The sequence below is a fragment of the Periophthalmus magnuspinnatus genome, chromosome 23 (genome assembly GCF_009829125.3).
Source record: "Periophthalmus magnuspinnatus isolate fPerMag1 chromosome 23, fPerMag1.2.pri, whole genome shotgun sequence".
In the NCBI taxonomy this organism is placed as follows: Eukaryota; Metazoa; Chordata; class Actinopteri; order Gobiiformes; family Gobiidae; genus Periophthalmus; species Periophthalmus magnuspinnatus.
Genome location: NC_047148.1, coordinates 5928050 through 5953750, shown reverse-complemented (window position 1 = coordinate 5953750; position 25701 = coordinate 5928050). Strand labels below are relative to the sequence as shown.

Here is a 25701-nt window from a genome sequence, read left to right as displayed (position 1 = left end):
CAAAAACAGGAAAGAGACAAAGTACATTGCCTCAGCGCTGTGGAGTGGAGAGTTCCACTGAACAGAATCATTTGGGGGAAATGAGCAGCGAGGCACCTGACTGCAGCGGGTGGACCTCTCCCCCTCTCTCCGCTCTCTCTTCCCTCTCGCCTCTCTCCCCCTCGCCCCCCTCTCTACCCTCTCACATAATCTGCCTGCATCTCCATGTTTTCTGGGGATATGGTGTTTTGCATTACGCAATAGTTGTGCCCCTCCCTTCCACAGCACCATACCTCGCTCCCTCCCTGCCTCTCTCTCTCCTCCTGATATTAATGACACAGCTATCTGAGGCAGCGGCAGTTCCCCAGCGCGCTCTGCCTCCTGCAGACTGCTCTCCGCGCGCTCTCTCTCTCTTAAACATACGGACACTGGACTTACATCTCTACGATTTTAGCCTCTCACACTTCTTACTACATCGCTGAGACGTTATTGGAAATTGGTTAACTTTTACACAATTTGCGAAAGAAAATGAGGACACTTGAGCTCCGCATCTTTGTCACAGTCTTGGTGACAGCCGCACTGGTCCCAGGCAGCAGTCGGGCAGCGGACTTCCCCGTCAATGGCCACCAGAGATGGGACGTTCGGGGAGCATATGCTTTGGGATCGGAGTCTGGGACTTCAGCCTCTTGTCCCATTAAACTACGCCCCTCGAGCCAGTGTGGGACCTCGGAGGACCAGGAGGACTGTCCCTATCACCTCACCTTGCCTCCTCTCACTATTCAGATGCCGAAGCAGTTCAGACTGCTGGAGAAAACTATGAAGGAGCTGCAGAGCCTCAAAGAGCAGGTGAATAAGCTGAAGAGTGGCTGTCAGGAGTGCCGCGGTGCTCGGGTCCATCAGCAAGCCGACCAGGGGCAGGCGCAGGTCCAGAGGGATGCAGAGGAGGTGCACAGAGTGGATTTGTCAGGACAGGACCTGCTCACAGGGTCTAGCCAAGAAGAGCGCGGAGACGGGACAATCCCTGGAGCACAGGATGTCACCGGGGCTGGACAAGTCCCAATATACGGCAAACTGACACCAAGCCCAAGCTCTCTGCTGGAAATGCAGGTAAGAGAATTTGCCTCAGTATAGGACAATGAGAATGATTGTGGTGAAACCATACACTCAAGAAAATGTGTGGCGATTATTCAAAGTCTATATATGTGTGTATATCTATATGTGTGTGTGTGTTTGTGTGTGTATACATACACACACACACACACACACATATATATTTTTTTCAATAATTTCCTTTTGGTAAGTTAACAATTACTCACATAAATAAGTCATAAAAACTACATCGAATTAATACATTTCATAATGAAGCATGAACGAAATGTATGCAACTATGCCAAAAAAGAGGATTGCACAACTGCCTCCACTTTGATTTCAGCCATGTGTAATTGCAACAACGTCATACCTGTAACTGTGGAGGCTGTTTATCTAAACAAAGAGAGGTAAAATGTGCTTTATAAACAGTCTACAAAGTTACATAAATATGTCCATTCAGATGTAGTCATCTGGAATGTGCACTGAGCAGATGCAAAGGGCTCTAAAGTCCGGCATGGTACAGTCCTCTGGGGGAACATTCCTGGTTCTGTAAACAGGGCGGGAATCACTATCTCACAGCACTCAAATGACGGTCCATTTTCGCTGGGGTTGGTAAGCGCGTCGCCTCTCAGCACTACTTTGGCTGGCAGCCAGGCATCACTCAGCCTTGTTTCTCTTCTAAATTCTTAATTGAAACAATGAAGAGGCTGCCGGCTCGAGTAATCTAGCTGCTTTATATTCTGCACGCAGAGATGACTTCCTTCCCTTTGCTGTGGTCCTTTCCAGGTGAAGCTGAATAGGATGTCTACCAGCCTACGCAACGCCAGGAGCCAGATTTCTGCTCTACAGGGGCGCCTCGAGGGGCTCAACCTGCTCAACATGGACAATGTGCAGGCCATGGTGGACCAGCGTGTGGAGAACATCACGGGAGTGGTCAACAAGCTCAGCTCCTCCTGCAACACCCAGTGTGCCGTGCAGAACAGCCCTCAATGTAAGCATGGATTTAATGATTTACTGTGCATAGTATTCGTCCATCATGGCTATGTCATATATTTTAATGATAGTGATTTTTACAAGACCTTATCTGTTGAGCAAGAATGCCTCCTTGCCCTCATATATCACTCCTTCCAGCATTTTTATCTTTGTTTAATTTTGAATAGATTGCCAGTATAGTAAGGCATACTGTTGAGATGAATCACAGATATATCTTAAACATTATAAGGGTGGTCTTTTGAAACGATGAATGGAACTTTGTGTGCCAGTAACATTCTACTGACAAGGCAAACACAGGTTGTGGAGATGGGAAAAACAACTATTTTCAGGTATTGCGCAATGTGTGCAAGCCCGGGTAATTTAACCTTGACTCAAGTGATACTAATGTGTGAGGACAGTGAGTCAAGTTTGGACTTAATATCCTTATTGTGAAATAGCTTTAAAATGAAGTCAGAAACCAATACTTCATCTGTCAAAAACAAATTGAAATACCATGTTACATAACTTATTCAAGGTCCCCTAACCATGAAATTCTTCTGGTAAATATGGTGGAACTCAAATTTAGGGAGGGAAAAGACAGATTCTTGGGTTATTTAAAAATGTTTATCAAGTTATCCTGTCAAAATTGGCTAAACAAAAAACTCCACTCCATGCTTTTCTCAGAAGCAGTGGTGCGGGCTCTGTGAAAGTGAATAGAATTTTGATCCAGCAGCATAACTGAAAAATGTGGTGGATTTTGATGGAAGCTTATTTCTTCTAAGTAGATTATGGGGGGCACTGGTGTGAAGGGAATCCCAGTGTTGTTTCTCTTCTCCTCCCTAAACGTTCCGACAAACGCCCCTTCAGTTCTGCTTTGTCCCTGATCCTCCTCTTACCTCCTCTCTGCCTGTCTGCCACTAATCCACTTTTCCTGTGCCGCGCGTTTCCCTCTCTCCTCACTTCTCCTCCTGCATCCCTTTGTCTCTAGGTCATGCTCTTGAGTGTTCTTCCCTGCATAAAAACAACTAGTCCTCATTATCTCTCACCAAAACAATGTAGACAGCTTTCTAGACTTTGGTCACAGGGGCAATCAGGGTCAACAACTCATGTCTTTGTATATTAATGAGCTTCAAACAGTTCAACATGCTAGATTGTTCTTCATGTTACCTTATCGTTTATTCCTGATGATGCCTGAAGTGAATCCAAAAGAAACAGATAAGAGCTGCTGTTTCCATGGAAATAAACAAACAGCAAATAGACTACTACAAAGTCAAAACATGAGTGTTATTTTAACACTTCAACTGTAGTCCTGTTTTAGTCAGCAACAAGAACCAAGATGACACACAAAGCTTTGTGTGTCATCTTGATTGTTTTCGATCGGCCTTGGACAATCAGTTTATCTGTTCAGTGTAGGCTGCTAGGGCATTTTACAAACATGTTTTACTACAGATGAAAAAGATAATGATTAAAAAAAAAAAGATAAATAATTATATTGATAAAATCAACAGTTTTGGGACAAAACTGACACCTGCAATACGTATTCTAACCCTTACAATCCAGGTACCACCTACGATAATATTTAGGTCTCTGAGTACCACCAGATCTAAACCCAGACTATATCAGGCCTAAATTGAAGCTTAAAATGGTCTAAAATGAGGCTAAATCATGAATAAGGTAGCTATATATATTGATTAGCCCTACCCAAACCCAACAGAAATATTTATAGATTTGTCTATAAATATAACAAATATTCAAACTACAGAGTTCCCTGCTTACCACCAGAGGCATCTTGTGTACCACTGGTTTACAAAACACTATAAAATATACAGAGGAAAAACCATGATGGTTTGTACAGTTATGCCTTGCAGTAACCTTTGTAGTCGAAAACAAAAATAGCCTAATTAACTGTTTATTCTTACACATGGACGATTTTATGCAGTATTTTCTACCACAACATTCCTCTTACAGTCAATATAACTATAAGTCATCTACTGCAACCACATACAATAACGCCACAAGCCAAAGTTTTCACTCTACTTTCCTGGAAGATTTCATGACCAAATCAGATCTGACTGTTTGGGGGATGCTGACAGGCTGTCAGTCACAGAGTCCCACAGAGCAGAGCACAGGAAGTTGGGCCAACACACTCCAGCCTCCCTCGTCAACAATCAAAATGACAAGCAAGAACTGCCACCACCATCCAGTTTCAACTTCATTGTTAAAACACCTAATTAAAAAACAAGTAAAATAATGGAAATACCTCTTCACACTTGCAAATAAATCTACATATGTACACAAGTTAATCTGTGATGTCAATATGTCAAAAAAACAAGACAACAGAACTATTTCATTCTAGGCATTCCTGCGTATTTCAGTATGTTATGACGCAGCTAACTCCAAAATTCAGAATCATAAATAGCTTTAAGTCAAGTTATAACTCAATAGCGCAGAATTCTTGAAAGCTAAATGAGAGGCAACTGCGAACAAAAATTGTATGAGGAAGAATATGCTTATATATGCAGAACTAGTACTGTCTTCTGGTGCCAATGTGAAGCGGACTTTCACCTACAAGCAGAATCTGAGGAGCTCTTGTCAGGCTCAGTCAAGATGGTCTCACTGCTGTGCATGCTGCCAACGTTTATCTTAACCCCATTGTCAATCCGCATCCATACACCACTCTCCTCCCTCCCTCACTCATTCCCCCTGAGACATATGAGGGCCTTGAGGTGAATGGACAGCAATTCATGTTACAGTTCAGCTACATTAACTCAATTCAGCCAAAGAGAATGGATGCGGGGTTGTGTGCTGCCTCATCAGGAAATGTCTCTGCACTGTGTCAACGTGCCGTTTTCCAAGAGGAAGTCTGGGCGCTTTTGATGAGTTCTATGCCATTAAACTTTACTGTGTATTACCAAGTACACTCGCATTTCTGGTCTCTGGCTTATCCATGTCCATGCCTGCATTTGTGTACTATGTTGTCTGTAGATAAGAGAGTTGGCTTAATTGTAATGCCAATCACTTAAAAGCAGGTGTCTGAAAAGTAGCCAAAAATGTAAGTAAGTAGGATTCTTGAAACTTAAGTAGGAGTAAAAGTAGTGCGCAGAATAACTACTTTAATATGTAAAAATCATTTGGTGAAGTAAATGTTTGGACATAATATTTGATATAAGAATAAGGATCAACACCATGTGGAAAAAAAGCAATAACAGATTATTCTGATTCTGGTATTTCCAAAGAATATAATGCAAAAATTAGACCCAAAAAAAGCTAAATTATATCTGAAAATAAGATTGTTTTGCCAAGATTTACTCACAATGGGAAGAGGAACTTTTTTTTTTCTTTCTAAAACAAGACTACTTTTACTTCCAAAAATATTACTCAAGCAAGTGAAGATTTGAAGATTTAGTGTCAGAAAAATATTCTTTAACTTATCTACCTCCATGGAGACAAGCGGTTGACACCAGATCAACTTACATGTCAGATCTGTGGAGAAGCAACCACACTCATAGTAAAATGCCTGTTTTTCAAGATAATAAAAACAACTCTAAATGAAAAAAAAATAACTTGATAAGTTGAATTACACTCAATAATATCTCCATGGTGACAAGCAGGACAAGACACTCCACCAAAGAAGTGACACAGTACATCTTTAATCATATGACTCAAATGTAAGTAACTCAAGATTATTACTCAACCCACCCCTGCTTATAAGTTATGCGTATGCACTATGACAGGGTGTTGGAAGTCATTTATTAAACCTCTTCACTCGCTCTGTCGTCTTGGCCATCACAGAAGTTATTAGGCAAGGACATATCCAGGCAGGCCAGCCCCTCGCCAGGGGGACAGCCAATCAGCAAACATCTGGGCATCAGTAAGAGGCAGATATTAAAGTTATTTGGGTCAGGCGCTGTGCCCAAGGTAATGAGATGTGATGGCTCTTCTTGTCCAAGGGACACCAGACAGACAGATGACAAATAAGAGGGAGGAGAGTGAAGTGCAGAACTATAGTCATCAACTTCAAGTGTGGGAGATATAAAAACAATTTCACAGGCCAAAACGTGTGATAGGGGTCGAAGCTGAGCTAAAAGAAATAGCAATTTGTATTGCTATGTGTATAGTATTGCTGTTGGAATAAGTTTTAAATAGTAGATTCACATTCACAGTGCATATCTGCAAATTCACAATATTTGAGAAAAGATGGAAATGTGATCTACTAACGTAATACAAAAATCATATTCCGAAAGTGTAGAGGTGAGAACTACAAGGTTAGCAAGTTTTGTAAGTAAGTAAGGGTAGGCAAAATTGACAAAGGTCAACATCTCAATGTTTTATTTATGTATTAATTATTGAGATAAAGTTTTAACAATGAATTCTAGGACAAAACGTGACTGGATCATACAATTGACCACAAAAGAGCAGAAATATTTTAATTAAAGACAGTATACTTCATCTCACACTTCTACATTTAATATATTGGCTAAAGAATTGCTGCTTTTGTATTTAGCCAATTGTTATAACTCCAATTGTGAAATTGATATAGCGACTGAAACCCTGCAATCTGGATTCACTGTATTTCAGTTGAGTGCAGGCTGCAGTGCATAACAGAAATGTGGATGTTAAGTAACCTGAATATGACGACTGCTCCACGTACACTACGGATCACTGCAATTCCCTTTAAGCCCAGTTTGCAAAAGGGATTAAGCAGTGGGATGCCTAGAGAAGTGCGTGAGGGTCCACATGCAGCTTGCCCTGTGTCAGAATGATTTGAGCAGGAGGCTCAAAACTCTCAACAAGGGGGCAGGCCTGTTTAATCCAGTTTCACACTCAATTTTGTTTTCTTGTTTTTTGAGACTCCTCTTTGTATTTTAAATGCATAGTGACAAAGATCCCTCCACCTGGGTTTCTGGGGTAAATGCGGTGGAGGAAGTTATGATATCAAGCCGTGCTACACAGCAGGTAGGAGAGAGGGAGGGGAAAGGAAGGGGAGAGAGAGAGGGAGAGGGAAAGGAGGAAAGGTGACAGAGAGACAGAGACTAAAATAGAGGAGAGAGATGGAAAGACAGTGGAAAGAGAAAGAGGAAAAGAGGAGAGGAAGGAGGAGGAGAAAAAAGAAAGGAAAATGAGAGAGGGTGGGAGCAAGGAACAGATAGATGGGAAAGAAATGGCGATATAAAGGAGAAAAACAGAGGGGAGAGAGGAACAGAGAAAGGAGGAAGAAAGAGGGGACTAAGAAGGTGAGAGAAAGGAGTGAAAGGAGTAACAGTGAGAGAGAGAGAAAGCAAGAAAGAGGGGCAGAGAGGGAGGGAAGAGAGGAGTATAGCGACGAAGAGAAAGAGAGTGAGACAGGAGAAGGAGAGAGAAAGAGCGACATAGGAGTAAGAGCTAGAGAGAGAGAGAGAGAGGGAGGAGAGAGAGTTTTGAGCTGCACTGTATGAAATGTGACCATAGTGCATTAGACTGTTATCGATTGACACTGGCCTTTGTCCTTGGACTCTGTGCAGGTGGAAGTCTTTTCCTTCACACTGTATTAAAAAGCAGAGACAGGTGCATTTAGGGATTAATACAAGACTTGGCAACCCATGTTCTCTACAATACCAATCAAGCATTACACCTAACTCATCTAAATGAAACAATTAGGGATGTACGGTGTATTCTGACGTATTTCCATCAGGACCACTATAAAATGTATTTAAAGTTTAAGCAATACTTGTCCATCAACTGTCAGTAGCACTGTTCAGCACTGTTTCTTTCTTGGACTACTTTTGAGTAGACTGACCACTGCTGACTGGTAATATCCCGCAAGAGTTGTGCTTTTGAAGATGCTCTAACACAGTCGTCCAGTCTTGTCAAAATCCATTATCAAAACCATTCAAATGTGAAACTTGTCAATTTGTACTTCGTCTTGAGGTAAAATGTTCACCTTCTGTTAAATCTTTCATAAAGTTTCAAATTGTATCAATTTGTGATAGGGTATGTGTCTCCTCTTTCCCTTTTGTGCACTCTCATGTGCAAGATTAGGGTAAAAAAATATAAAGACTACCCAGATGATGTATTGACACTAAAAAATAAACCTGACATACATCATATATAACTAGTACAATAGCACCTTCTATCTTGCGTACGTTTTCATAATGATTCTAGTATCAAAATCGGTTTAGAGTATCATGCCTTTGCCTTAGGATCAAAATTGACTTTCAAATTTTAGTATTGCAACAACTCTATGCAAGACAAGTTCCATCTGAGGCAATAAAGGTTCCAATCATCTACATTTGACCAGCGTCTGGCCATTTCCATTGTGCACATTTAGGCTGAAATATTTGTATGAAACTAAAAAGTGAAACTTGGCTTGCCTGCCCAGATAGCACTCTCTCATTCTCATACTTTCTCTTGTCTGCGCCTAAGGGATTGTTGGTTTTACAGTCCCTTGGTTTAACAGCGAGAAAATGCCAGAGAAAAATGAAAACGCATTCAGAGCGCAGTCTTTTTTAACTGCTTTGCCTTTTTTGTTTTCTGTCGACCTGCCAACAGTCATCCTGGCCCCAAGGGACTGCTCCGACTACAACGTGCTGCAGGAGAGGAAGAGCGGAGTGTACAGAGTCACTCCTGATCCTCGCAACGGGACATTCGAGGTCTTCTGTGAAATGGAATCCTACGGAGGGGGGTGGACCGTGATCCAGCAGAGAGTAGACGGCTCTGTCAGCTTCAACCGAACCTGGGCCGAGTACAAAAAAGGCTTCGGAAATCTAAGGTATAGCTATAATATTAGGTCAAATTTATTGGGGTTAGGACTGTGCAGTTAATCAAATCACCAATGATGTGGCCAGGTTTTTTTTGCAGCCAATCCTCTGTCAGTAAAGGGTGCGGTTTGGAGAACACTTTTATTGGTTTAAACTGACAGAAAAATGTCTTCCTTGTGCGTAAATTGTCCGAGCATTTTGGATGGAATTTTTGGTGTTGATGACAAAGAGGTATTCCGTTGTAGAACTCTGCACTACTTTCCGTATTTTTGTACTTTTTTCTCAACTTTTTTCCACAAACTGACACCTGACTGATGTAAAAAATTACCACAGGTAAAAAAAACAGTTGTCCCAGTGGTATATTAAGATGAAAGCCATTAGCGTGTGTGCATGGCGAGTAATATACGAAAAAGCTATGCATGCCTCCCCTCCAATTTACCACTAGACCAGGCCCATCAAACTGGAACCGGCCATCTGCTTGGGACCCAGCTAGAATGATTGCAAAGAATTAGTTGATAAGAAAAACATAGCATAAAAGAAAAGTTAGCTTCAATTTTGCTGATGGCTCAATGTAATTATGGGCTGATATGCATTTTAATGGGGCCACAACAAAATGTCACTTGCTGCCCAAAAAACAATGGACTAATTCTCTCTTTCCACAACATAACAACAGCCAGTCGCTGCACCAAGGGATTAATTATGTGTCTCAATTTCACTTTTTATGGAGTCTATGGGCAGTAGGCAACCCATAATGTACTACAAAGGGTCACAGATGACAAAGTAAGTTTAAGAGCAAAATTCCTGCTCCCATAACAGTACAAAAATACTCAGCATAACAACTGAGATTTAATTTAAATGCAGATCATACCCATTGCAGGGTTTCAGAAGACATTACAACATTCTATAATCAAATATGCTTTATTAGAAATGGGGGGAGCTAAAATTGATAAAATGCAGATTTTTGTTGTAAAACAGTGAGGTCTAGGGTCTAGTCAATAATAGGACTGATCAGGTTCAACATTTGTGCATTTACCTTGAAGATAACAAGAACAAAGTAGTGTAATTAATGATGAAATCTGATAGTTTTCAGATTCTAGGATGACGATATGGGGCCAGAGCCATTTTCCCCTATTGATAACACTGGATTTTGTCATGAAAGTTCCAAAAGATAAATGTATAAATGTTGAACCTGACGATTTGTATTAGTGATTAGACCCTAGAACTCACTATACAAACAACTGCATTTCAGCCATATTCATTTTAGCTGCCCCTATCTGTATTAAATAATTCTGGCCTAAATAATGTTGTGATGTCATCTGAAATCCAGCAAAGACGCAAATGACTTTAAATTGAAAAGCAGTTGAAGGGACAAACTTGAAACTTGCAAAGTAAAGGGAAAGATGTGTCTACTCAACAGTGTAGACAGTTTTGGCTCATCCTTGCACTCGTCTTAATATATTCTTTGCGTTTGTGGGTGTCTCTTGACTTCTGTAGTGCTTCTAGTTATACTAATGTAAAATTCACTGGCCAGGCAGTGAACCCATTTAAAGATGCACTGAGCTTTCTATATTGGCTGCTCATGATGCTTGACATGCCCACACTTGATGATAAAATATTTCATATTTCTCCTTGTGCAGGGGCGAGTTCTGGCTGGGGAATGACCACATCCATTTGCTGGCCAAAGCCAAAGACATGGTGCTGCGTATAGACCTGGAGGACTTTGAGGGAGTGAGGGAGTATGCAAAGTTTGATGAGTTCTACGTGGCAAATGAATTCCTTCGCTATCGACTGTCCATCAGTGGATATAGGTAGAGTATTCAGTATTTTGCATAGATACCCTTAAGGGAATGGTGGCACATTTTTTCTAATACAATTTGTGAAGTATAATTGTCACTTATAAACTAATATTGTATAAACTGCCTTTTTGAATAATATACTGTAGTTACTTTTTGATTCTAATTACAATAATCAGCTAAATGTGATTTTTTTCATGTCAACGCTAACGGCACGGCTTTCTGATTAGACGCAAACAGCACATGGTCGACTTATTTTCACCTCAAGAGCTGCTTATACAATATATCTGTACTGGGGCAAGACAAATTTTGCTCAAATACATGGGGAAAAAATGGGCACAAGGCAACGTCCATGACTATGGGGGAGAATTTTCTATGGGTACAAGAATAGTGGAAAAATTTGGATTGCTGCCATAACAATTTAAAACAAAATATATATTTTTCAAATGGTGAAATGACCACGACTAGACTAAGGCAGACCACTATATTCTTCTATATTAATGGAAAACACTTGTATCTGTGTGTGAGAGAAGATTAAATATTTATAGATGTGCTGCCACACTGAGGAGGTTTTGAACATATATAAATGTATCATTGCAGTGGGACAGCTGGGAACGCCATGAGCTTCAACAAACACTTCAACCACGACCATAAGTTCTTCTCCACTCCGGACCGTGACAATGACATGTACCCCTCTGGAAACTGCGGCGCCTACTACAGCTCGGGATGGTGGTTTGATGCCTGCATGTCAGCCAACCTCAATGGGAAGTACTACCACAAGAGATACAAGGGCGTCAGGAATGGCATTTTCTGGGGCACTTGGCATAACATGTCATCGGAGTACTACCCGACCAACTACAGACAGGCCTTCAAGACTGTCAGGATGATGATAAGGCCCAAAAACTATGCTCCCTAAAAATATTCACCAGAAAAGTGTTTGAAAGTCAAACAGACGACAAGCATGGGAAGAAACGCTGAGGTATACTTTGTACATGCACATATCATGCACACAAAACCAAAACAAGCCAGGCCCATGGACATATTGAATGCAGTATAGACCCCCTTTAAAATGTTGTCAGAATGTTTTAAATTTCGAAATGGAGCCGACAGCAGGCAAAGTGAAGTACAATTGTAAAAGTCTTTAAACCAGGCTCTGATACCACTTACATCAAGTAGTTATCATTCGCCAATCATCTGGAGTTTTCATATTTTATTATTATGAGACTGGTCCAAGTTTCTTCATTGTTTTCACATTATGTTCCACTTCACTTTTTCATCCAGTTGCCTCCATTTCAGAATTTAGAATGTATTTGATTACAAACTTTTAAATAGGAATGGTCCAACATGGATTGTTTGAGCCATTACCAATATCTAATATATGCTTGCTGCTGTGGCCGGTGACCGATATTTGCCGATACCAACATTTAGATTTAAAATCCATAGCACTGCCCACAAATTTATCTCAAGTTGAAGTAAAGATCACAAATCAGCTTTCTGCTTTTGTAAAAATAATGACACAATTCATTTATCTTGGATATAATTTACTGCATGATTGTGGAAGCATTCAGTCATATTTTTTGCCTAATTGCTCTTCTATTTCCATTTTTACTAAAGTCAGAGTTCTCTGATATTGTCTTATTCATACTGAGTGTCAGTATTGGATATTAATATTGGCCGATACAATATATTGCCCATCTCTACTTTTAAACAGTCTATAAGGTCAATAATATATATTTTTCACAAATTCAAGAGCGCAGCCATATGTAAATGGTGCAAAATATTTCAGAAAAACATAAAAATCCAACATGCGTTTTAAAGTGCAGTCTTTTTCAGGAGCCATAATAATATATGGAGGGTTTCCATGCGAAATGTCTCTCATATCCCTCCATGTTCTTGTCCTGTCATAAACTCAGCAGCAGAGACACAGGCCAGCACACAGTCCTACTAAAACTAATGAGCTATCATTTTCTCTGCTCTAAATGGCTCCTTAATTAACAGCAAGCACTCATGTGAGGTATACGAGCTGATCAAACTGTTTCCAGTCAGTCTCAAATTCATGGCTTAAGACCACATGCAGGGCTTATCGAGTTTAGCAGTTTTATTAAAAATCAAAGCCATGATTCACAGCACCCAGAAGACAGCAGTGCTTCTATGTGGATTCTGTGATGCTGATGAAATGCATCATCCTCCTCTGCGATAGATCCAAGAATGAAATTAGTTTGGGGACAGTGCCAAGATCATTTCACTTTATTGACATTTTGCTTACCGCTCTTGACAGAGAATACATTTGACTTGTTCCACAACACTGGGAGCACTGAATAACAACAACTGTAGTTTTGCATTTAGAAAAGCAGCTCAGATTCCCCACTTGTACAATACTGCAGCCTAATGTTAGAAACATGTATAGCACCACATAAAACGTGTACACACTGTGAATGGGAAATGGAATGTTTATGGAGGTGTACAGTATTTATTTTTCTTTAGAGTGATATGAAAGCTTTTATAAATATGAAATGTGTAAGGTCTTGAGTGTTGACATTTGAGCTTTATTAATATCGATATCATTCATATAGTGATATTATGTGTATTTAGGACTCTCTGTATGTGAAACATTGACCTTTTCTATCATTCATTATCAATATCATGCCAAAAATATGCACTTTTTTATACAAAACTGTTCTCAATCTCACCATATAGCTGTATATATTGCAATGCTCTCAGAGATCATAATGCCTGCTTAATTTTTTAAGCTTTTTTGTATTTTAGGCACCTTACAAAATGTATACATCAAGTGTACATAAGGCATGACAATACATTTTAAAAAATAAAGTAGTCTGCAGCGCACTGAAGTCTTGCATCTACAGCTTTAGAGGGAAATGTGTCTGAGGCAGGATTCTGTTTGATACGACTGTGAAAGATTGGAAATCGGTGTCAGTGATGTTGCTGTCTGTTAATGTGATACTCAATAAAATGTATCAATCACTGTCAAGTATTGGAGAATACTGGTGATTCCCACAGAGACAATGGGGGCAATTGTTACTTTATTGCCCTTATGCAATTTTTAAGCTGTCCTTTTTGAGTAGTAGTTATTTATATTAAAATTATATTTTTCAGGTTTTTAGACCTGTCTCCAGGGGTTAAAATTGGGCTTGCCAGGGTTTGCTGAAATTTGTAAGATGTATCAGATCTGATTAAAATCTCCAAAGACTTTAGTTGGAAGAAAGAGTCTGTAGGAAGAAAGACCAAACCAATCTATTCACCTTATTCATGAAGTTGCCAGGGGCATTACTTTTATCTGTGACCTTTTTCCAGTTGTGATTTTTAGGGCTGCAAATAAGTTATAGAATCTTTCACCCTGTTTTCAAAGCACTCAGAGAAGGGGTTCATTAATGATTTATTGTCTCCCATGAACATTTTACACAAATTAACCAGTAGCAATCAGAACTAAAATGGGTGGGACGGAGTAAGGTAAACAGGCAGCTATAATCAACCACTTAACAGGACAAATATAAAGGCAATTCCACATTTCTGTAAAAAAAAAAAAAAAAAAAAAAAAAAAACCCTAAAAAAAAACCCCAATCTCTGTACATGCCCATCATTTCATAAACCTATTCATTATGTCCAGCCAAGAAAAAAGTCTGCTCTGGTATAGACTATGGTGGGTATACTTATGAACATGCTGCATACTCATAAAAATAAATATTTACACAAATACACTTGTGTTGTGTTACCTCATCCAGATACTGTAGTGCAGGGCTAGCAGAGGCATCAGTGCAGGTAGAGGGCTGCTCCTGCTCCTGTGGTGGAGAGCCGTCAGGTGTAATGGCCACTAGAGGCCTGTCCTCCATTCTCTGTTCTGCCTCCGTCTGTTCCTCCTCCTCTTCATCCTCCTCACCATCCTCCTCCACGCTGAGAGCCCGGCTGCCCTGCTCATCCTCAAATAGATTCATACTGCCGCAGACGCAGATGTGGGATCACTGTGACAAGACAAAAGCAGAAACATGCAGGAGTTCATTAACGATACACGGCCAGGCATAAGAACCAAGCTAACATTTTTTTGATTCCCAGAGTGTTCGGGGAAGGTTATATTTAGGCTAGCAGAAAGTTCCCTGAAGGTTATTTTGGAAAGTTTTATGGCGGTTGTGTGTTACTCCTAACGTTCCCTTGACAATGGTGTATAACAGTTTTTTCTGTTTCGGGTTAGATAAAGCCAAACTCCAACTCAAGTAAGTTATTATTTGTCACAGCAATGAGCATCTGTTCTCATTACTGCTCATTAACAACCATCGTGAGAAACTCAAAGTAAAAAAAAAAACACCAAAAAACCCAAACATTCAGGAGTTGTTAGCCTGTGCATTGCGTCCGTGTTGTCCATACTCTTTCCATCTTTTTTTTTTTCCTTTACTGAAGCACCTGCGCCTGGGACCCTCAGTTAAGTCCCTGAACGTTCCGTGTTTGCTGGGAATTAGCTAAAATTGCTATGCGGTGTAGCTAGCTAGTTGGATTGATTGAGCAAAATCAACCTAGCAGTTTAACAAGTGTCTCGTCTATCTAGATAAGAATTTTAAAAAAAATTCTTGCCTAAACAAAATTGCAAAACAATTTAGCAAACCGCTATTAGCTAGCGTTAGCACTACAGAATGGTTGTTTTTTTTTTCCACTGCAGAATAAACAAAAGTTAGCAAAAAAGTAAAGTTAGCATTGATTTGCACGATTTAACTTATGTGTATTTGACGTTAATTGAGTACTGTTTCTTACAACACTCTTAAAACACGTTTCAAAGGTCCTACTTACAAGTCCCCTGATGTTAGGTTTTCTATGTGATAAGTTTTCAAGAAAAAAGTTGTGGCAAAATCACTGTCTGCTCTTTCCAGCGTGTTTTGGTTACTATAGCAACAGCACACACACCCACATAGAACAGAACTAGCATTTCCCTTGTCACTGTAACATAACAATTAAATAACAATTAATTCATTATTCCTAATTTGATAATTTTACCAAACACATATATCCTGCTTGGTTTTATAATAATGTTTAAACTGTTTTATTGTCATTGCAATTACAACTTTCAGGGATTGTCCAGCAGGTGGCAGAATTTTGCTTTTTCTGGGTGAGTGAATACGAAATAATTTGCTGCACATTCCTACATTTAGGGCTAGATTGGAGGAAAAAGAAATGATACAGCCATGAAATGAAAAAAGGAAACTCGATCCAAGGTGAAAATTGTGCTCTGGGTGCAACATTGCGGATTTCTTTTTAAAACTCTTTCTCACAGTAAATACTTGGACTTGCTGGTATGATTAATTTTCACTCCTCGACAACAGCTGGCGGCAGGAATATTTTCTTCATAGCATAGGCCGTGTGTGTCAGCTACTTCAGCGTCTTTAAGCACATTATAGAATTCTTCAGCTGACGTCCTATATGCAATAATGAGGCTTCTGAGGAATTGTCAAGGTTTTGGATGTATTCGGTACAACAAACGGATGTCCCCACAAGAAGGTGCGTTTTGAGCTGGTTTATTTACTTACAGCAAACTTAGAGATGACAGAAGAAACAATACAATAATAATAATAATAATAATAATAATAATAATAATAATAATAATAATAATAATAATAAATAAAACTAAATTAAATTAGCAGAAAACACTTAATAATAATAACTAATCAAACAAGAAACAATATACTAAAATATAATCAGCAAAATATTTTGAAATGAACATAAATTACCAACTGGATCTAATTAGTGCCCATGTGCTCATTTGTAAAACTCAGGACAGTGATCATTAGAGGAAACCATTAACCTATTTTTTGTTGATTGCTGTTCAAACGCATCCATCTTACCTTTTATCCTGGGATCTTTTCAGGAGGAGGCATTCAAAACAGATGCTCAGGCTAGATTCATCCAAATATTTTTAAACAAATCAATATTATTTTGTAGTTCTTAATTATGCCATCAGCTACATTTTTATATTTACTAGTTACACATTTACCTCTGATCCTGAGACTTGTCTACATCATGTTATATTTTCTGTTTCAGCTCGTCTACATAATTCTTCATGAACTATTAAGGTGACCAGGTTATGGTTTGCTTTGGCAACATTCCCTTCTCCTTAAGTCTATGTCAGATGAAGTCACTATCAAGGTTATGGTTTGCTTTGGCGACATTCTCTTCTCCTTAAGTCTATGTCAGATGGAGTCACTATCAAGTTTACACTTTTTATAGGTATGTATAAATTCTATTTGATCATACCTACACACTTATGTAGCTGCACAACAGCCCAAAAAGTCCCTACACTGCACAATTAAAGTGATTTTATGTATATGAATCAGCACGTTTTTTCCCGTCAAACTGAAAATACCCTGACTCATTTTACGAACAGATGTTTCATGCCTTTATGATCAAAATCAAATTGAATCAGCAGTGCACTTTTTATAGCAAACAAGGAACTGAAAAGACTGACAGGAACTTTCAATGTCTTTGTCCATAAGTCCATAAATGCCAGTGTCAAATCAACTCACCCCCTGCCTAGTTCTATCTTGTATAGGTTGCGCCATAAAGTTTTATATTGCAGAGTGTAGTCACAAATCATTGCAGATCTGGTGATTGCATGTGGGATCCTGGAAGTCTGAAGTCATTCTCCTGGATGGTGAGATTTCAGCAAAAACTTGGTACGTATTTCCACACAGTGTCTTTGAACAACCCAGAGTCTTCCAGGGAATAAACTGCCATATGTGCAAAGCCTCCCCTGCAGCTTGAACCACTGTGTGTGTGGATGCCAGACAAAAAGGAAAAACTCCCTAAATATGGCTTTGTTTTGCAGAAAAAAAAGTTTTGATCAAAAGCAGATTGAGAACGTGTGCGAGCCTTAGGCCTGTTTTGAGAAGTAGACTAATTTGGCTTGATGAAGTGAACTATATCTCTGGCTTGATGCAATATTTTTAAAACTTCAATTTATGAATGAACTGAAATCATGATATAATGCATGCTGTTGTATTTAATAATTATGATAAATCAGATGGACCACAATGTTTTCCCTGAACCAAAATGACGTTACTTGACAGCAGAATAACTTTGGTATAAATCTTTTGCTGGTAAATGAATGGTGATTTGCTTGATAAGATAAGACTCTGTAATGATGTAATGTTAGCATAGTTTTCTGACAATTCAAGTGCTTTAAATTACTTTGTATCATTGAGTTATTATGAAAGACTTCTGCTCTGTTTTAGTTTGATGTACTCCCCAGTTAAAAAGACATATTCCACTGTTTCTCAAGTATTCACACATTTTTAGAAAAGACATGGTACTTCCCATGTAGTAGGTCACTAATCATGTGTGGTTGCACCGTGCGCCAGGCTAAGGGCTTATAAAACGGAACAAATTGCCAACATATGCCTAGACCTACTTTTACAGTAAAGAGGGGAGGGTTTAAAAACATTATAAGAACCTAAATCTAATTTCTCTTCAAATGCACAAATGATTATTATGTAGACAATTTGTGTGTTTGTCAAACTACTCTAATTACATCCTTGCTGATGAGGCTTAAAAATCTTCCCATTTTACTCAATAACATTAACGTTGCATTACGTTTGTATAATCTTCATCAAAAACATTTTCAGTCTATTGAATATCCAGCAAAGTTTGAAAAAAGACTGATTAAATTGTATGCAGTGATGGAAGAAGTACTCCATCCAAGTAAAAGTGCAGATACTGGAGCAAAAAATACTCAATTAAAAGTATCACATGAAAAAATCTACTGAAGTAAAAGTAAGTAACCATTTAAAAATGTTCTTAAAGAGTAAAAAGTGAAAGTGTGTAGAGCAGGTTTTCAGGTCTTGTAAGGATTCAGATGTATTGATTTTGATAAACATATGTGCTGTGATTTTTTTCTATTTATCTAGTTTTCTTAAATGCGTTAAAAATAAACCCTCACCCTTTTCAGCAGGTCTCAAACTCTCATAAAAAATGCTTTTGCTTTTCAGTCCAGTTCAAAAATGTAGTGGAGTAGAAAGTACAGATACCTGCTCTCAAATGTAGCGAAGTAAAAGAAAAAAGTGTCCACTTTAAACCCTGTAGCAGGATTTTGGGAGACTAGGCCTCTTTATAGATAGAGTCAATAGGAAAAAGCTTGTAGGTGCAGATCTGTTGACGCAGTGTTACTGGTAAACGCTTCCAGGTGTGTGACTGTCTTTGACCTTTGAGGGGGAAAAAGATCCAAGGACAAACCTCCGAAAAGTCCTGTGGGTTAACTAAAATAACCAACACTATTCCAGTGATATAAGAGAAGCAACTCATTTCCTTTTATAGATTTCATGGTTGAAGATGTTGGGGCTTAAAATTAAATCCAGGGGTCAAAAGGTCAGTCTGTGTTAAAGACAGATACAAATCTAAACTGACATGGTTTGATTTGTTAATTCTTTTCCTAAGCCAACTCAGTCAAACCAGATGCAAAGTACTCACAGCTCCAAGAGATAGACGGACTCATATTACATAAACATCTTTTGCTTTGAATATATTTACAAAATTCGTGACCAGGTGCAGCTGTACACATGTTGTACCGATGCCAAGTCTGTTTTGTTATCATCCTTTTGGTCTGATGAAATCAAAGCTATTCCCATGATCCTAGGGCATCTCTGACCTTCACTCTCTTTTATATCTTTTAACTACAAAGCGATGAGCATTAAAACATCCAAAAGTCATCATTGCGTGTGATTATTTATGCCATTTTGAGAGATGGGAAAACGCATGTGTCATCATCTTCTAAGAGCGGAAATCCCCAACTCACATATGTTGATGACCAATCCTTTGAAGGTAATAACAACTTCTTTACGGAACAGTAGAATCCTTAGAAAAGACAAAAAAAAGAGACAAAATGAGGCTTACACTGTGTGGCAGCAAATAGATTTTTCAAGAGCGGCTTAAGGCTCTCAGAAAAATGTGGAAGCAATTTTAGTCATCTGCACACCAGACACAGAGGATAGCCTTATTTGCATACACGAGACTATAGTGTGTGTATTTTTGCAGCATAGACAGTCTTCCTACACTTTCATTCAGGCCAGATCCAAACAAAAGTATTTCTTTCTTTTTAAAATAACTATAGCATAAGGAATTTCTTCCAATTAACTTTTAACTGCTGATCCTTCAGTCGTCCCGGTAATTCTTAATATGTTTCAATGCTTTACAATATCTTCAACATCTATTGGCTGATATTGGTAAATACATGACTGGAGTACAGTTTATACTCATGCTCATACTTTCCATAACTTTGGTTGTGTTCTTTTCCCTTTAATAATAATAATAATAATAATAATAATAATAATAATAATAATAATAATAATAACAGTTATTTTTGTTTATGTTTAAACATGTTTTGTTTTGTTTTGTCACTATCATCATTGTCACTATAATTTTTTTGGTGCCGTTTTGGCTGCAGTAACAACAGAAATAATAATGGCACAATGTAAAGATGACTTTTCTTACTACCATTATGATAAAAATAAAGTAAAGTTATTGTTATTTGTTTACCATCACTGCTATTACCCAACCCAACAACAGTTGGCGGTGGTAGCAGTGGTGGAGTTTTTGTTTGTTTGTTTGTTTGCTTGTTTGTTTGTTTTTTGTAGATTATAAACTTGAATATTTCTTTCAGTTAGACTGAAAATTATAACATCAAAGTCTAGAAGCTAATACTTGAATGTGTGTTTTAATCAGCTCTTTTTAAAGATAGAAGGTATTTATCACCCTCTTCTATAGAAATACTATGGTTTTCTATAGGTTATGTTACTGAACTTTCCACTTTGGAAAGATAATACAAGTATTTTTATTCTTTGTATGTGTTTCAATGTGTTCTGCAGTCTATTTTTTATGAGCTGCAGTAATCGTGCAGTTCTGTCAACATTCTGTCTCTATGCAGTCCAAACATGCAAAGACATCTGTTAAACATACGCACCCATCAGCGCTAATAACTAATAATTGCATAGATTTTATGAGAAAGGCAGACATTTTGTATTTTTGGCTGTGGGTTTCTTCAGGACTTAAATCTGATGTAGTATCTTTTCCAGTTCCAGGGAAATAAATGATCAGAGTGGGGATTTGTGTACTTGTGTTCCGACCACTCTATAAAATAAAACACATGTCCATAATATTGTGCGACTAGAAACACAGTAAATACACAAGACAAGTACACAGCATATAGTGTCCAGAAACACAGCAATTTCTGTTATAATGCATACATAATTGATTCTTATAGGCAAATATTTCATTCATTTATGCCAAAAATACAGAAAAAAATACAGTTTAAATACAGAAAAACACAAACAAATAAAACAAATAACTACATTTAAAACATTCAAAACAGGCGCAGGTGTGATTATAAATGTTTATCACCAGATTTATGCATCAGTGGCACCAATGTATCAATTTTTGCATGTCCTTGTACTCCATTTTTGGGAAGCAAAAGAACCAAAATCTTGTTTTTTCCATTTCAGTTCTAGTGTGGCTAGTTTATAGAGTTAGACAAACATGAGACGTTGTATTAAAGTTCAACAAACAAGTGAGGTGTTCAAGCAGTCTATTATAAATACATTTTATATAGTATTGTTCTCTTATGACAGATAGCGATGGCCAACCTACTTTTTCATGTTGTGTACAGTGATGGCTTTTAAATTCATCGCCTGTAATGAAACGAAGGGCTGCGTGAATTAGTGTATTTAAAGGTTTCAAAATAGAGGCTAAAGTCTGCATGTGCATTATATCTCCATAATCCAGTATAGAAAGAAAAGTTGCTTGAACAATTTCTTTTCTGTGATTCAGTGGGATACAAGATTTGATATAAGATTTTAAACTGTTACATAAACAAACAGAGATAGGATGTAGTTTAAATGGGAAAAAGTTAAAACATTTATTATTTTAAAGATTCACTTTTAACATTTCTGCTTCATCGAGAACACCTATAATTCAATAAATGCAAAATAGATAGGATTAATGCCAAACTAAGCAGTGACATCTCCATGGAGACAAGCAATTGGCGAATCCACACATCAGAAAAGTTTCTTAGTGCACCTTTAACTGCCTTGACAACAATCAGAAACATTCATCACAAAATATCATCGTCATCATCATATCACTGCGTTAAATATTGTTTATATATTGAATCCTCATTGCTTTATCACTATATCATTATATCTGTCCACTTGCCTTAGAATGCTTTGTTGAGAAAATATGGATCGTCAATACGAAAAATTTCCAAGGATTTGTGTGTGTGTGTGTGTGTATGTCTTTCTCTTGATACATTTTGTTTTTCAATATAAAAGCCACAATCTCAAACTGTGATTTTCCATGGGCACTTGCGCCATCCTAAAAATGCAGTTCACTTTCGTAGCATGATCTCCTCTCTCCGACTTATTTCAGTCTTTTTTCCTGTCTGTGGTAAGGGCTGTTTCTTGCCCTATGGAGAAATTTCTGTTTGGTTTTCAAAGAATGGCGTACAACCCAAAACCAAAATTATAGACTTCTGAACTGGGAGTTAAGTCATGGACGGGAACAAAATAGTCTACTACAATACAAAATGTGCACCAAACTGTTTTCAAAGATGGAAAAGAAAATGAAACAGGAATCATTTGACAGGAAAACTATCCTTAAAGAGAGTATATAAAATGTATAATTCTTGCACACAATGAGACTGATGCTTGGTAAAGAGGTCATGACTCATGTCTAGCTTGGGCGATGTGAATCCTCCTATAAAAATACTTGTGTAATTCCCAAATCCTGCACAACTCGGTAACCAATTTAGTGAAGTCTTAAATGACTGCATGTATAAACAAAAGCAGTAATGAAAATGTTGGTGGTCCACAGACCATAGACTGTTGCAGAACTGCTTCTGAAACCATGAGTCAAACAAAGTATTCTGAAAGTATTTTTTGTTTTATGACACTGGACATGAAACGTTTATTTTACCCATCGAGTTAACTCAAGGCTGAGGCGACAAGCAGGCATTACTATGAGATGAGGTCATAGTAAAGACGTGTGATGTAGAGTTCAGCTGTAGGTTTTTAGTTTGACCCCTGACCCCTGTTAGGCTAAGTGAAACAGCAGGTCATTGCCTGAGCATGCCAGTGCAAGCAAATCAACTTACTTATTTTAGAGTGTGCAATGTCAAGTCAGTATACATGCATGTTTTTGGATGTAGACAAGATTTTGGAGTTGTTTGGTGAGAGAATGGTCTTTTCTTTTGTCTCACACCAATAAGATTCTGGGTTCGATTCCCGGGCTGGATTGGATCTTTCTGCAGATCAGCTTTGCCCATAGGCCATCTGAACTATAAAATGTTATTGTACAACTTCTACATATTACAAATTGTAGCACTTCATTATAATACTACTTATTTAGAATAAATAGAAACACAGTTATAAAAAGTGTTACTATAATATTGATCTACAACATGATCCTACTATGTAAGTTTTTTAGGTTCAGGGTCCGAAACCTTCTTTGAGATGTTGTAGTTGTTTTGTCAGCAGTGTTTCACAAAATGGCATACAAATTCATGGATAGAAGCAGGACTCCTTCAAACTAATATTTTTGCAATAAGGGCCAATAATTGAATAAAGTTTATACCCTTATATCAGCAAAGCAGTAACAGTATACCATTAACTGAACAAGGGTCTATTGTTACCATAGAATTCATACATCTGACAAATGTCGGACATGTTGTTGAAATCCTGCCAGTATCCCATGTCCTCTGCTCACTTGGCTGCAGTGTGTTTGGCGTGTATATTGTCACACATGTTACACCAGTTACATTATGTGGAAACCTGTTGACATCAATGGGATTTCTTTCGTCTGGAATCTTTAATGGAGTGCAGTCAGGACTGGACTGTGAAGGACTGTGTTTTTCCTCTGACCTCGACTGCTCTTCCTCTTGTTCCCCTGCAGATCTGGCCAACAGGCTGGTCCCTCCTGAGTAGAGCAATCCACAGGAATCAGTATAGATTTAACACACCATAAAACGTTGCAGTTTGAAAACATTTTACATAGAAGAGTGCAAAAGAAGAGACACATACTACATGCTGATTTGTTTCTCCATGAATTCAGGGAGGAGTGACTTTGGATTTTTGTGTGCGATTAAAAAATAAAAAGGGTAGAGAGAGTAGTTCCTCACACGTCTGTTTACACAGGCCTAAATTCACGCAGTGTGGATCAGGTTGAAGCTGATGCTACAGTAAACACGACTCTACTTTCTGTTATCTGAACTACTGTATCACATTTCACAATTAATATTGACACAGTTGACTTGCATCTAAAGTAGAACTGCAGTGCTCTGATCTTTGGAACATTTTGGAGTCTCAAAGTGAGGTGTTTTACTGTAGACAGGAAACCGCTGACACTTTTAGCTTGTGGTGTGCAGTCTCTCCACTGCCATATCCCGCCTCAGATCTCATATGAATCTCCTCATGTCTGTGATGTGTGCTTTTGTTGCACATTTAAAAATCGTTTCAAGACTGAAAAATCCTGTAGTGTAGTGTAAAGTTACTTGTTAGATCTGTGGAGTGGTGATCCCCTTATGCAATAAAAAATACATTAGAATGAACTGAAATGCAATGAATGAGATATGTGCCCCCCCTTCCACCACAAAAAGTTACACAGAACATCTTTAAACCCAGTACTTTAAAATCCAATTGCACACAGTCTAAAAAAATATAACTGCCAAAACTTTCTGGAAACACAAAAGTGGGGTTTTGAATTATGTCTCATTTGTGCTGTGATTTGCAGAGCCAGTGGACAGCAGATGCTCAAATGTGAGTAAATCATCGAGTGTACACACTCAAGCACAAAGTCATGTGACACATCTGCTCAGAACAACATCCATCACAATGGTCTGCTTCCAAAACCAGCCAGTTCTGGCATCATGAAAAAGCATCACTGGTTTTCTTCAGAGCACAGTTCAGTTGAGAGGATATCGACCAACCAATGGCTGGTCCTGCAGTTGTGCAGTTGAGGCATATAAATGATAACAGAAGTGCACTGTTCATGGAAATGATACACTTTGAAAATGCCTCAAGTTCTAATGTTAATGATTGCTTGAACTCTGTGACTTTGAGTGTTTTGAAAGTTTTCGACACCATTACCCCGATAAAGGTGAAAATGGTTAAAGATAAGCAGAAAGCGGCATGGAGGAATGATGACTCGGTCAGGCCACAGAAAAAGGGAGTGCCAGAGGGCTGAGTGGGAATGGTACAAGTCAAAGCTCCAGGTTAATTTTAAGATTTACAGAGAAAAGATTTACATGTACAACCATAGTTTATGTAGAAAAGGGGAAAGGTATATTCTGACATTATTGGAAGTTGCAGTAACAACTCTCATGTCCTGCTTGCAAACAGTAAACAGATTAATAAACCTTCCAATTCCACTGCTGTTAGAACGTATTTCCACATCTAAGTGCAATGAGTTTGTCGTATTCTTTAATGACAAGGTTCAGGAAATTAAAACATCCATCAATTCCACAAAGCAAATAATACCCCTGCAGACACCTGGACACTTAGAGCTGACTCCATTTGCACCTATAACTGACAAAACTGTCCCAAGAAATTGTCACTAGTCTGAGCTTATCTACATGCTGCCTTGATGTGTTACCCACTAGATTTCAAGTCTGTGCTCAACAGTTTGTTATCACCACTTGCTTGTATAGTTAACATGTCACTTCAATCTGGAACGTTCCCAAGAGCTTTGAAATCAAACCTCTTCTAATGGTGCGTTCACACCAGGGCGTCAGGGGCATCGAGTTTACAAAGTCTGTTGTGGACAGGTGTCTTGGACACCCTGCGTTTTAGCAGCACGTTTTCAAGTGTCAGAGCAGCACAAATCTGGCATTGACGAGGTGCGTCTTGAGCGTTCAGGGGTCGACTGCTTTGTTCACGCGTTCAAGAGCTGAAAAAGCTGAACTTTTTGGCAACCAATCAGAAACTATGCTGCAGTGATATAGCAACGTCATTGTCCGGAAAAAGTAGAAAGATATTAGCCACAAACTAGTGGCAACTTATAATTATACTGGGCACACCGGCTAGCATAAAGGCTAGTCACTGACCCAGATACGCCGCTCCAGAGCTAATCGCCTCCGTAGATGGGTTTATGTAATA

The 25701-nt window shown here is 38.5% G+C and overlaps 2 protein-coding genes across 3 annotated transcripts in view; one reads left to right on the top strand and one right to left on the bottom strand.

The window, feature by feature from the left end:
* Positions 1–14574, bottom strand: part of ccdc146 (coiled-coil domain containing 146) — an 83000-nt gene extending 68426 nt beyond the window's left edge. For both annotated transcript variants that reach the window (XM_055231974.1, XM_033989274.2), the window contains exon 1: positions 14302–14574. In XM_055231974.1, coding sequence (XP_055087949.1) covers positions 14302–14520 — 219 coding nt within the window. In that variant the 5' untranslated portion in view covers positions 14521–14574. The remainder of the gene's footprint in view (positions 1–14301) is intronic.
* Positions 320–13559, top strand: fgl2a (fibrinogen-like 2a). Its single transcript, XM_033989089.2, has 5 exons — positions 320–1086; positions 1855–2059; positions 8569–8788; positions 10415–10585; positions 11171–13559. The coding sequence occupies exons 1-5, from the start codon at positions 508–510 to the stop codon at positions 11484–11486; spliced, it is 1491 nt and encodes a 496-aa protein (XP_033844980.1). The 5' UTR covers positions 320–507; the 3' UTR covers positions 11487–13559.
* Positions 14575–25701: the final 11127 nt, after the last annotated feature.